The sequence below is a fragment of the Stegodyphus dumicola genome, chromosome 3 (genome assembly GCF_044657685.1).
Source record: "Stegodyphus dumicola isolate Sdum_Otavi_A_Nest chromosome 3, ASM4465768v1".
NCBI lineage: Eukaryota > Metazoa > Arthropoda > Arachnida > Araneae > Eresidae > Stegodyphus > Stegodyphus dumicola.
Window position 1 is genome coordinate 93,576,597 of NC_140770.1, and position 12,530 is coordinate 93,589,126.

Consider the following 12,530-nt stretch of genomic DNA (forward strand, 5'->3'; position numbering starts at 1 on the left):
AATCCGTCTGGTTGAAATTGATTTTTCCCCGCTTTGGGTATCATGATGATCTTTGCAACTTTCCAGGGGTTGGGATAGTAAGAGTTTGAAATGCAAGCATTGAAAATGCTAGTAATTTTGGTGATGATGTTACTCGGGAGATGTTTTAAGGTAATGTTAGTGATACAGTCTATTCTCAGCGCTTTCTTTGGATGTAATTTTCTTATAATATCAGAAACTTCAGCAGGAGTAGTTAATTTACAAATATTTTTGGCTGTTGTTGCGTTGAGCCAGTCTCGAACTTTAATTAGTGTATCCTTTTCAAAATAAGGATTCGCTTGCCAGTCATTAGGCATAAATTGAGTTTGGAGGTGAGATGAAAACATATCAGCTTTTTCCTGATTGGATGTGGCTACAGAGATATTATAATGAAGAGGATAGTTCGTGGAGAAGGTTTTCTTCAAATTTTTAATTAAAGTCCAGAAGGAACCATCTTTACCTTTAAATTCAGTATTTTTTCTGTCCACAATTCTACTTTTTAAAGTTTGATAGCCTTGCTAATTCTTTTGTAATTCCTGTTGTATTCTTGTTTGGTAGATGGATCCCAAGTCACATCATATGACTTCCTAAGCCTGTTATGCTGTCTCATCATATCTCTGATGTTTTTAGGCAAGCGATATAAATTGTTGCTAACGGGAATTTTATTGCTGGCTTGCATATTAAAACAGCTCAAAGGCTGTTTTAATATGCAAGGTGAGCGAATTAATGGCAGAGTCAATTCCGGTCACAGTACTCAAATCACTAAAACACACAATTCTATTTTGCAGCAAATTTTCAAATAAACACCAATCAGTTACAGTCCTTGTATTTACACAGTTCATTTTTGAAACACCTAGCATTGCAATAACAGGAAGGTGATCAGATGTTATCTTATGCTTTACTGTGAGAAGCATCGGAATAGTCATTGTAGATAGAAGAATATCCAAAATCTCCAATCTCTCGATTGTTGTCAGGTTGGTATGTATATTAATTAGGTGCATGGATAACCACTACATGACTGAGGATGTAGTCATGTAGAATTTTACTGTTCACATTGCTGCAAAGACAATTCCAGGCAGAATGTTTCGCGTTTAAATCCCACGCCAGAATAGCTGGAGTATCACTGGGGAGAAGATTATTCAAAATTCGTATCACTCAGTCTGCTTTTGGGGGATTATAATAGCTGCAGAAATTATATTCCCATAAGAAAGAAGGGTGACTGACACTGTGAGTGCTTCACTGCTGTTGTCTTTAAATTGTTTGAAGAAACAAGACTGTTAGGATCGTTTAACATATACTGCAACTCCACTGCTGCGATGGGTTGTTTGATCGCATCTGTATAGCTGATAATTAGAAATAGCGAGATGCTGGCATGCCTGAGCATGTGTCTCAATGATTATTCTTATATCGATGTTATGAAATTGAAGAAAATTACCGAGTTCATGCATATGGTTGTGTAACCCGTTGGCATTCCACACTGCGCAAGAAATTGGAGTAAGTGTTCAAAGAAATCTGTCCATTAACAGGTTTCTCGTTAACACTGTCATTAGATTTGGAAGAATTTTGATTTACAAGTTATTTACATAATAGAGGCAGTCCAGAGTTGATAAGAACCACAAATATTTTAAGTCCGTTGAGAACTTGTTTCGCCTCATTGATCGATTCTGGTAAAAGCCGGAGTTGAAGGCTTGGGGTGAATGACTTGTTGGTCACAAATCTGTCTGCAAATGTTTTAACAAGTTGAATAATCCTTAGTTTAGGGAACTTCTCGCACCCACGGTAGTTTGCCATGTGTCCTTCTTTAGATTCTGAAACTCTTCATAAAGCTGGCATCTTATAAGACTGCCTTTTTTGCATAGTTCTTGACATTAAAGCACGATTGGCTGTTACCTAACATATTTGCATACTTCCATCTACCTCCGCAGCGAATTGCATCCTCTTCAATTCTGATTGGCTTCCGGAAATTAACATTTTGCTCTCCGTGCTTAACTTTTGGAAGTGAGTGTATTTTTTATATATAGAAAATGATTTAATTAAATATGTTTTAATTATATGTTTGATATTCATAATATATGAATGATATTCTATTTAAATGAAACAAACAATATTACCTTTACAGTTATTACCAATGTATAACAATAATATTATAAGAGAATAATACTGGATTTAAAATTTTGAACATATCAACACATAAAAGTTAACTAATGGTCCTGAAGATAGTATGATTTATTATTGTTTAATAGTTTGCTATCAAAAATACTAGTATCAAGATTTTAAAAAATGAGGTAAAATTATCATCCTAAAACATATAAATAAATAAATAAAATAATGCATAATACTACAGGATTTAAATACTGACAGAAATTTATAAGAATATGTTCTTATTATGCAAAGCTGCATGGGATGTCCCTTGCACTCTCAAAATAATAATAATAATAATAATAATAATAATAATAATAATGAATGAATGAATGAAAGATTATTTTTTGTAAATTGTATTCTCAACATAAGTAAAAAAAAACTAATAAATTTATTAATCTTCAATTTGCAATATAGATAGTAACTTTTATAATTACACTACATTTGGCATCTATGATATTGTAATAGTAATAAAGATAACCACAACTAAATAAGCTACAAATTAGCCACAAACTACTTATATGGATACAACCTTAAAGTGGCCACTGCATATGCTCTGCCAAAATTTGGTGACAACAAATATTCATTTTGGAAAAAAAAAAAAACTATGGTAACCTTTAAAAAATGAAAAACTGCAACACACAGGTGGAAATAACATTTATTTATCTTTATGGAGGTTATAATTCAGAAATTATTGTTAATTATACAGTCAAATACTCCCTCTCATCTTACATATTTTCACCACATAAAATTATCCTAAAGAGAATCAAAATTCTCTTTGTCTTTTGCTTTTAACTGCACCTCAGAGTTGTTCAGTTTCCCATGTAAGATTGCCACATTTTGAATCTACAAAGTTGTATTTATGATTCACGGTAAAAATGTTCAAAATTAGCCTTATCTATTTCCTTGCCCTGATAAGCATGCCAGCAATCTGGATATATTGTACTTTCTTCCACGTAGATAATCTTTCATTATTTCCATTATAATTCTGACATTTCTGTTTGGTATTTATTTACACAAGGAAACATTCATTTATTTCTCTCTGAAATAAACAAGTTAGCAAAATTCAACCTATATCTCCTTTTGCTTCATGAACAGATTTTAATAAATCTTGACATTTTTAGGGTCTAATAATTCTGTGTGTGATTAAAAAAAAAATCTGTCATATATGTAGTTATTTCAATTAATCATTCTGTTTCCACCCATATTTAACTGTCTATTGCATCATTGGGGGAAGCTAACTCTTTAATTCCACCATATATGAAGTACAAGAGGGCAAGAAAAGGAATCTCAGAACAATGAAACCAGTTATCAGCATGAAGAGCCTTCTCCCCTTCTTGTAATTTTTTACGCTGTATCTCCAAATAGATTATGTCTCAATCAATAATTTCCTTTGTTGGCTGATTTTGAACTCTCAATCAACATGAAAAGTATCTGCTCTTAGGAAGGAAAAGAAAACATTGTTCCTTTTTCAGTTGATCCTTAAGTTAAATATGGTTAACATTTTAAAGGGGGGGGGGAAGTAACGAAAGACAAAGAATGAATAATAGCATAAAGAAATTACGGCTCATTTTCTGTTTGATGGAAAGTTTAAAATGATCAGCATTTTAGGGGTGGGGATATTGAATAAATAATATCACATGGTCTAAAATGAGTATGAAAATGATAAATGTTGCATGTTACAAATATTTCAAAAAAAAAAAAAAAAAGATAGCTTTTTGTCCAACTGATTGTAAGTTAAAAACTGTAAACACTTTACGGGAAGGGGGGGGTATGTTCAATCATTATCTTCATACCAAAACTGTATCAAAATCAAATACAGTAGATGTTAAAAATCTGACAAGTTCACTAATGTAAACTCTCAGTGACTAATGTTGCAGTTTGCGCAACTGACTGAGGTGGATGTTTTAATATGGAATTTCTGGTACTTCTGCACCATCAGCTTCCTGGAAATTGTCCATGATTTTTAGACAATATGGAACTACTCTGATATGCGCCCTCAAGTCGCCAAATTTCTCGCCAAATTCACGCTGCCATATTACTATCTAAATTTTTTGTCTACATTTTGAACTTTTAGCCTAAAATGTCTCCAAAAACTACGTTTTGAACACACAATTTAGCTAAAAATCCGAAACAAAAACAAAAAATTTAGATAGCAAAAACGTAAAGTTTCTAACCAAAAATATTTGACAAGAATCCATGTACACAGCGACATGTTTTAACTTAAAAAAACATCTACAAATGGCATAATGTAGGCAACGAACGAATCTACAAATTATGCACACCTCGCTTTAATAAATAAACATAACAACAATAAATTTCAAATAATACCATGTACACAGCATCCTGTTTAAACTTTAAAAAAATTCTACAAATTGCACAATTTAGGCAAGGAAGGAATCTACGATCTACGCACTCCTCGCTTTAATAAAATAACATAACAACAATAAATTTCAAATAATACCATGTACACAGCGTTCTGTTTCAACTTTAAAAAACATCTACGAATTACACAGTCTAGACACTAAACAACAAAATAAACTAAAATGAATTTCAAACAATTTAAAAAAACAACAATAACGACAGAAATTCATACTAAAGAACCAATGAACATAACATTCTACAAAATAAGAACAAGGATAAAATAAAATGCACTTACCATGAATTAATGCGTTTTCGAATAGCAGAAATATAAATTTCATACCGCCTTTAACATGCTGCCACGTAATCACTATCGTATTTACATGACAGCCAGACACACTATCCAGAAAATTTATACTATGATTCCCAAATAAATAAAATTACAAATCCCTACCTCTATCATGCACTGCCATTAAAAATAATCTCCCAGACCCTCTTTCCACACTTCCAAATACCCACTACCCCTCAACAGGATAGCCACAATGATATTTCCTTTTGCCGAACTTCAATTCAACAACTACCATTTTATCTTTCCCTCCCATCTTCTCAGACACAGAGGCGAACCAACGAGCTCCAGCGAAAGATTTTTCAACGTGAACAGGGTTGCCATAGAACACGCAATCTCACCAAAAACCAGCGCAGAACACATATCGCCACATTTGGTGAAATTAGGGCGTATATTAGAGTTGTACCGACAATCCAAATGATTGAATTGCAAAATGAAACTATTTCATACCAAGTTATGTTTTCAGCACCTGAATTAGTTGACTATAAGATGGTGTGTTGTTTAATATAAATATAAACCTGCTTTTCACAGAATTTTTTTTATACAGACATCTTTCCCTTTTGCAGAAACCTTCTGTTAAGTTTTGCTTAATTTACAATTCAATCTTTGCATATATTTTAAATAATTTATTACAAATACTTTTAACTTGAACATCAAAAAAATTTTATTTAATAACTGTAAATTCACAGTTTGTAGAAAAATTTATCCATATCCTTTTAATATGTGTTAATTATGTTTTTTATATAACATATTGTTACTTTTTTTAATACTTAAAAAAATGAGAAGCTAAGCAGATAAAATAACAAGACTGCTTTATTAATATATAAAATCAACATTTATTTAAGAAATTTATAAGATTTTTAGCTCCTATAATTTTGTGCAATATTTATATTTTCTACAATGTATAATGCCCACCAGAGGTTGAACGGTATCGTCGCTGAACACTGGTAGTTTGGTCCAAGGTTCAAATCCTGCGAATGGGCCGGCTGCATGGGTGTTTTCATGGTTTTCCCCATGTGTAACGTGTATATGAGCCAGTTTTCCTTAAAATATCCTCCACAAAGGCATCCCTCCTATAAGGCAGATAGCCCTTGAGTGCTTTGCCGTAATCGAATAAACCAAACCAAATCATACCAATCCTACAATGTAAATCATGGCTTCAGAATTTCACCATAAATAAAAACACTAACAATTTAGGCTAGCTTTTAGGGTACTTTCTGATTATCTGAATCCTGGTTTCAACATTAAGTAATACTGCCATGTTTTGGACATCCTTAGTACACACATGGCAATAGCCAATCCCCACATGCATGTACCATTCACACATTTGAATACATGTGGATTTAGACGCGGGACTTCCTTAAAAGTGTCGAGATCTCCCACGTATCGAGATGTCCCTCAACGACTATATACAGTCAAAAGTCGTTAATCCGGACTCATCGGGACTTCGGCGATTCCGGATTATCGATTTTTCCGGATTATAGATCATCAGTTTAAATCTGGTAAGATGGCATGCAGAAATTATAAAATTAAAAATATGAAACTGTAATTTATGAAATAAAGAACAATTATGATCTAAAGGGTATCAAAATTTAAAAAAAAAAAAAAAAAAAAAAAAAAAAAAAGCTTAATATTTATTTGTTACTTTATTAAACATTTCTTTCAATGTAAGTTGTTTAAGTTGCTTCATTTTTTATGTGATAATACATTCTCTTTAATTCTTTAAACAGACATAATTTCTTGTTCAGTTACAAAGTTCCGCTGTTCAAGTCCTATAATTGCTGTGTCGAGAATACCGACTAATTTGTCAATTGAAATTTTTTCGTTTTCAACAACCTCTGTTACTTTCTTCGCTATGGGAAGCGAATTATAATGACGAGGAATTTGATTTAAATCATATCAAAGATGGAGTACATCGAGATGAAATACTACATTTAATAAGGAATTATTAGCCAAATAAAATAAAAACATCTGCCCTGAAGATAAGGATAGTGCCGACAGATCAACTTCCAATTCATTGCGCGGCGCCGCAGTGTTAAAGATAAACAAAGTTTAGATAAAGAAATGTTAAAGTTTATATAAACAAAGGATATGCCTTTATCCATTTTTTGTAGCAATTCCACTTTTTTTTTAATGAACTTCGAAACATACTTTCGCTTTGTATATCATTTACACATTAATAAATACATATCAGAAATTCTATTTGACATAATCGAAAGTTCAAGCTTACTTTTATGAAATTGCTCTAACAGTCTGCAAAAAATAATAAGCCGGATCCAATTCGAAGATTAAGGAACAACGCAATCTGTAACATTAACTGAAATATATAATTAAATAATTTTAGCTTAACTTATACCGTCCGTTTTACTCGTGTGCACGCGCACAAGCATATTCTCAGCCGTAAAGGCCTTACGCATGGCCTTTTCTGCGCATGCGTCATGCGCAGAAAGTTTGAAGCTTTGAGGTCCGGATTATAGATCATTCCGGATTATGGGTGACTGAATTAACGACTTTTGACTGTATATAAAATCTACAAAACTGCTGCTGAGGCAGTCGTTACTCTTTTCATTATTATTTATGGACAGAATAGTACCTATGAGCTATAAAGGTAATCAAACATTTTTAACATTCACAGTTGCCAATGAGTGGAGCCTGGTGATACAAATGATCAGAAAATATCAATTTTAACTTGATATAATTGTGATTTTGAAGGGGAAATCACCATAAGTGTGTTTGGAGGCAATATCTGATATAATTAAACAATATGAGAGACAATTTGGAGTTAGATCTTTTAACTGAACAGTTTAAGAACACCCAAGTTATTTTTAAAGATTAAAATTTCACTTCTAAGAAAAAAAATTCGGAGCAGTTTTTTTTTTTTTTTTTTTGGCAGGTTCTATGCTTGTGTCTAGAAAAATTGGAGTTATGCTTGCTTTTATATATTATAATTAGGCTTTTCACTGAGAGATACATATGAGAGACACATGTAGTTTGAAATTTATTTTTTATGATAAATGTAATTTGGGCTAATCTTTGGAATATGGTAACAGGTAGTTTGGCAAAATTTTGGTAAGGCGATAAAGGTTGCTAGCTAGGACTTTAGCAGTGTACATGGATAAAGTCAAGACTGTGCGCAATGCCATTTTTGTGCAATTCTGTGATGTTTTTTTAAGTGAAAATCGGTCGACGTGTACATGGATGATACCGTGTATGTGCAATTCTTAAAAACGCGGCAAGCAGTGGGCGATTCTGCACTTTCTCCCAATTTCGCATGAATAAGCACTGTTGTTCCATAACAGTTCTAGCATAAGCGTAATTTGGCTAGCAGATTGTTGGAAAAAAATGTTGAGTAAAAAAAAAAAATGCCTTTACTTTTTAAACAAATGAAAACAAAATGACGTCCAAAACAAAGCTAGCAGGTTGCTGTAGCAGGGTTGGTCGCCAAATTTTCGCCAAAACATTGCTAAGTTACCATAATCCAAAGATTAACCGAAATTTGTTTTCATTTAGGAAGCAAACAAAAGATATTTACTATCAATTTGGCCTCCAGTGGTTCTTAATGTATCTTCCCCAGAGCCAGGCATCATCATATCTGAAAAATATAAACTATATTTTGTCACATATAAAAACATCTAAATTAAAATATAACATGCAATTTTCAATTTATAATATTGTATATATAATTATAAACCATAGTGGTTTATTATTTTTCATAACAGAAAATTTAGATTTTCTTTTAAGCATTAACCCTTTGACTACTAATGGGACAGTCTCACTAAAAGTTTAAAAATTACAGCCGAATTAAAAAGTACTTAGAATCTCCTGAATGTTGGGAATCATCTTCCAATAGCTGGAAAATCAATATGTCGCTGTGCTCGTTTGTACACAAATGAACATAGAGAAAAGAAGAAATATGAGTTGCCCAATGCGTAACGTTGGGTTATGCAAAGAATGACACCCTGTACCATACGATGTAAATCTATTTTATATAATATAGTTTTCCAGACTTATAGGTGTGCTTATAGTAAGTTGATTGCTACATGTGGAACATGTGTATCCCAGCATTAGCTACAGCTGGTACATACGTGTCCCAACATTTGGCTTGAAACCTGTTTGTCAAAAAAATCCCAGATGCTAAATTTAGATATAAAGTTACCTTATTTATGACATATTTCGTTCACTTAGATAGAAAATGAGTTAATTTTTTTTTAATTCATAGTCAAAGGGTTGAAGGAGAAATAGAAACTATTTATTTATCAACAGCTCACATTAAACAGAGATAATAAAGATAAACGAGTTCTCAAACTGAACATATTTTAAACTTAAATGGGCATTAATTTCAGAGAAAGAGCTTTAAATCTGAAGAAAATCTCAAGCAATAAAATGCGGTTTTTACGTGAGAATATGGTACGAATTCCCGGAAATAGCAAAGTTTCTAATTTCTCACGTTACTACTCTTAAGACCTACTATACTTAGCGTTAAATCTGATTTGATATGTCTAATGTTGAGAACTGCATTATAGTCTTCTCTATCAGATGTTATTTTGTTTATACATTTTTTCAGTGAAGGAAATTTTTAGAAGTAATATGCAATACAGAAATTACGCAAATTTTTATTCTTAAAATTTAACGTCCGCCTGACACTAGAAATTACGGCTTTTAAAACTTAATCCTTAAATATATATCATACTGTTAAACAGCAAATGATCAGCTGAAGGAAATAAAATTAAATGTCCAATAAACGCTGAAACTAGCAAATATATATCAATAAAATGAGGTTAGAAAATCAATAGTCACGTAAAAACATAATTTAACATACTGTATAATGATCTGGTATATTCTTCAATCAAGTAAGGAAATGATCTACATTCATTAAGAAATATTATTCCACACTATCGCAATAAGTGTGGTAACACCGCACGGTATATTCGTTTGTTTTCATCATGTGATTTCACCTGACCTCCGACAATTTAAAACGTTTACTTTGATAACATCTTTTTCCGACGGTAAAAATACACCAATCAGAACGTGCTATTATTTTACTTTAAACTTCTTTACCTATCTCCCCTCAGTAAATAAAAAATAAAAATAAAACAGGGAGAAACGATAAAAATAAGAGAAATTTTTCACGCAAATTAATGTAATTTCTTAACTAGAGTTTATTTTTCTTCACTCAATGAAAAACTTAAGTCTTCAGTCTAAACTGAGAGTTGTGTTTGTTAGAAACGTAAATTTACCTAACTAATCTGTTTTTAAACTCATTGATGTAAGATTAAATTTTATTTTCCAAACAGAATGAAATTTCATTCTTACATATTCAGCTTTTAAATTTTTCTTATTTAGATAACATTTCTGATATTCTAAAATGTATTCAATGAAGTTCATTATACATTTTCCCACATCTTCCAGTTTTAGTAATTAGATTTCACACATTTCACCCTTCTTCATGACTATATTTTCTAAATAATTTAAGATTTTATTATTTTATTTAATAAAAAAAGTATTTGAGGACCAACACCGACTCTTCTCAATACTTCAATATCTGATTAAAATGAATGACACAGTTTGAATATCTGTTCGCTTAATTTTTGTTTAATAATGGTAAAGTACTGATGTCTTTGAGAACTTTCAAAAGGAACTAATTGGCTAGCCCGTAGACTATATTCGCAGAATATCTCTGACTTCGTACTTTCCGGAAAAGATATTTCATTTCGGGCAGTTAGTGTAAAAGCATATATTATATTCTGATACATTCCCATCTGAATTGCTTTAAAAAGAAAGTTATCTCCCAGACATTTTCAGCATTTTTCGTTTTGATGGTCTATCATTAACCTACCAGATTATTATTCGATGCATTACATGCTATCAAATAAATATTATTTCTCATATTTTTAACAGTTGCGAATAATCGTATGTAGTAATATTTTAATTTCGTAAATGGTATGATGAATTTTTTTCTTTATTTATTTTATTTGCTTATAGTTTTATGATTGTTAGTGAAATTTGGCATCATCGGCTTTGTTGTGATGATGGCTCTCAAATAAATAAGAGGAATGTCTGGTCGTGTTTGAGCTGTTAATTCAGCCGTGCATTTGTAAACAAATGACGCTTGCATAAAAATCAGCTGGAAGATCTGAATTGTTAACGTTTGTTGCAGCTGTAAGTAAATCATAGGAAGTATTTTCGTGACTTCTGTAAGTTTACTGTATTTGCTCACATTTTAAGGAATGTGTGTTACTGTAAAATAATTAATGTTAAAAGGCTTGCATTTTCCTTCTAATTTTTATATTTTTCGTGCATTTGTTTGTGTGAAAGAAGTATCAAAAGTATTCTCTCTTTTCTCATGATGAGCAGAAGCACTTCAGGTGAAAGCAATGCTTATCAATTGTGCACTTAAAATCGGTGCCTATTTTAAATGTACTTTGAATCTCTTTTATTGAAATTAATACTAAAGAGTTGAGCTCCGCCATTTATTTAGTTGGTGTACATTTTTATATATTCTAACATCTTGAATGTTCAAAAATCTATACGGATACATTATCACAAATTTTTCACAAATTAAAAAAAAAAAAAAAAATTGGGTGGATTAATTTTTATTTTAATTGGATTTATATCCACATTTTTTATTAATTTATCTTTAAAATAGTATTTAAAAACGTGTAATCACAAATAAGAATCTTGTAATTCACAAAATATGTAATAATAATTTTAGAAACATTCTGAATTGAAATTCAGATTTTTGTTTTTTTGTTTTTAAGTGTGCTCTTCTATTTTTAATACCTAGCAGAATATGGAACTACTCTGATATGCACCCTCAAGGCGCTAAATTTTCGCCAAGTATTTTTGGCGAGAAACTCCATGCTGCCATGTTGCTATCTAACTTTTTTGTCTACATTTCGAACTTTAAGCCTAAAATGTCTCCAAAAACACGGTTTTCGCGAATGCAAAAACCACGCTTTGAACACACAATTTAAGCTATTTTTTTGTTTTTAAGTGTGCTCTTCTATTTTTAACACCTAGCAGAATATGGAACTACTCTGATATGCGCCCTCAAGGCGCTAAATTTTCGCCAAGTATTTTTGGCGAGAAACTCCATGCTGCCATGTTGCTATCTAACTTTTTTGTGTACATTTCGAACTTTAAGCCTAAAATGTCTCCAAAAACACGGTTTTCGCGAATGCAAAAACCACGCTTTAAGCACACAATTTAAGCTAAAAATCCAAAACAAAGAATTTAGATAGCAAAACCGTGAAGTTTCTAACCAAAATTATTTGACGAGAGCCCATGTACACAGCGATATGTTTTAACTTAAAAAAAACATCTACAAATGGCACCATCTAGGCAACGAACGAATTTACGAACTACGCACACCTCGCTTTAATAAATTAACATAACAACAATAAATTTCAAAGAATACCATGTACACAGCGTTCTGTTTCAACTTTAAAAAACATCTACGAATTGCACAATTTAGACGGTATGCACTAATCAACAAAATAACTAAAATAAATTTCAAACAATTCAAAAAAACAACAATAACGACAGAAATTCATACTAAAAAACAATGAACATAACATTCTACAAAATAAGAACAAGAATAAAATAAAATACACTTACCATTAATGCTTTTTCAAGCAACAGAAATACCAATTTCATACCGCCTTTA

The 12,530-nt window shown here is 31.5% G+C and overlaps 2 protein-coding genes across 3 annotated transcripts in view; one reads left to right on the forward strand and one right to left on the reverse strand.

Moving 5' to 3' along the window:
- The window catches only part of c11.1 (maestro heat like repeat family protein c11.1), a 183,587-nt gene extending 173,746 nt beyond the window's left edge, over positions 1–9,841 (reverse strand). The window contains exons 1-2 of the mRNA XM_035361194.2: positions 9,684–9,841; positions 8,397–8,456 (exon numbers count right to left, since the gene is read on the reverse strand). Coding sequence (XP_035217085.1) covers positions 8,397–8,454 — 58 coding nt within the window. The 5' untranslated portion in view covers positions 8,455–8,456; positions 9,684–9,841. The remainder of the gene's footprint in view (positions 1–8,396; positions 8,457–9,683) is intronic.
- A 1,026-nt stretch (positions 9,842–10,867) lies between these two features.
- LOC118190477 (homocysteine-responsive endoplasmic reticulum-resident ubiquitin-like domain member 2 protein) overlaps positions 10,868–12,530 on the forward strand; it is a 42,450-nt gene continuing 40,787 nt past the window's right edge. The window contains exon 1 of one of the 2 annotated variants that reach the window (XM_035361191.2): positions 10,868–11,023. The gene's annotated coding sequence lies outside the window, so the exon portion shown is untranslated. Of the gene's footprint in view, positions 11,059–12,530 lie in introns of both variants that reach the window. The other variant, XM_035361192.2, reaches the window with a different exon arrangement.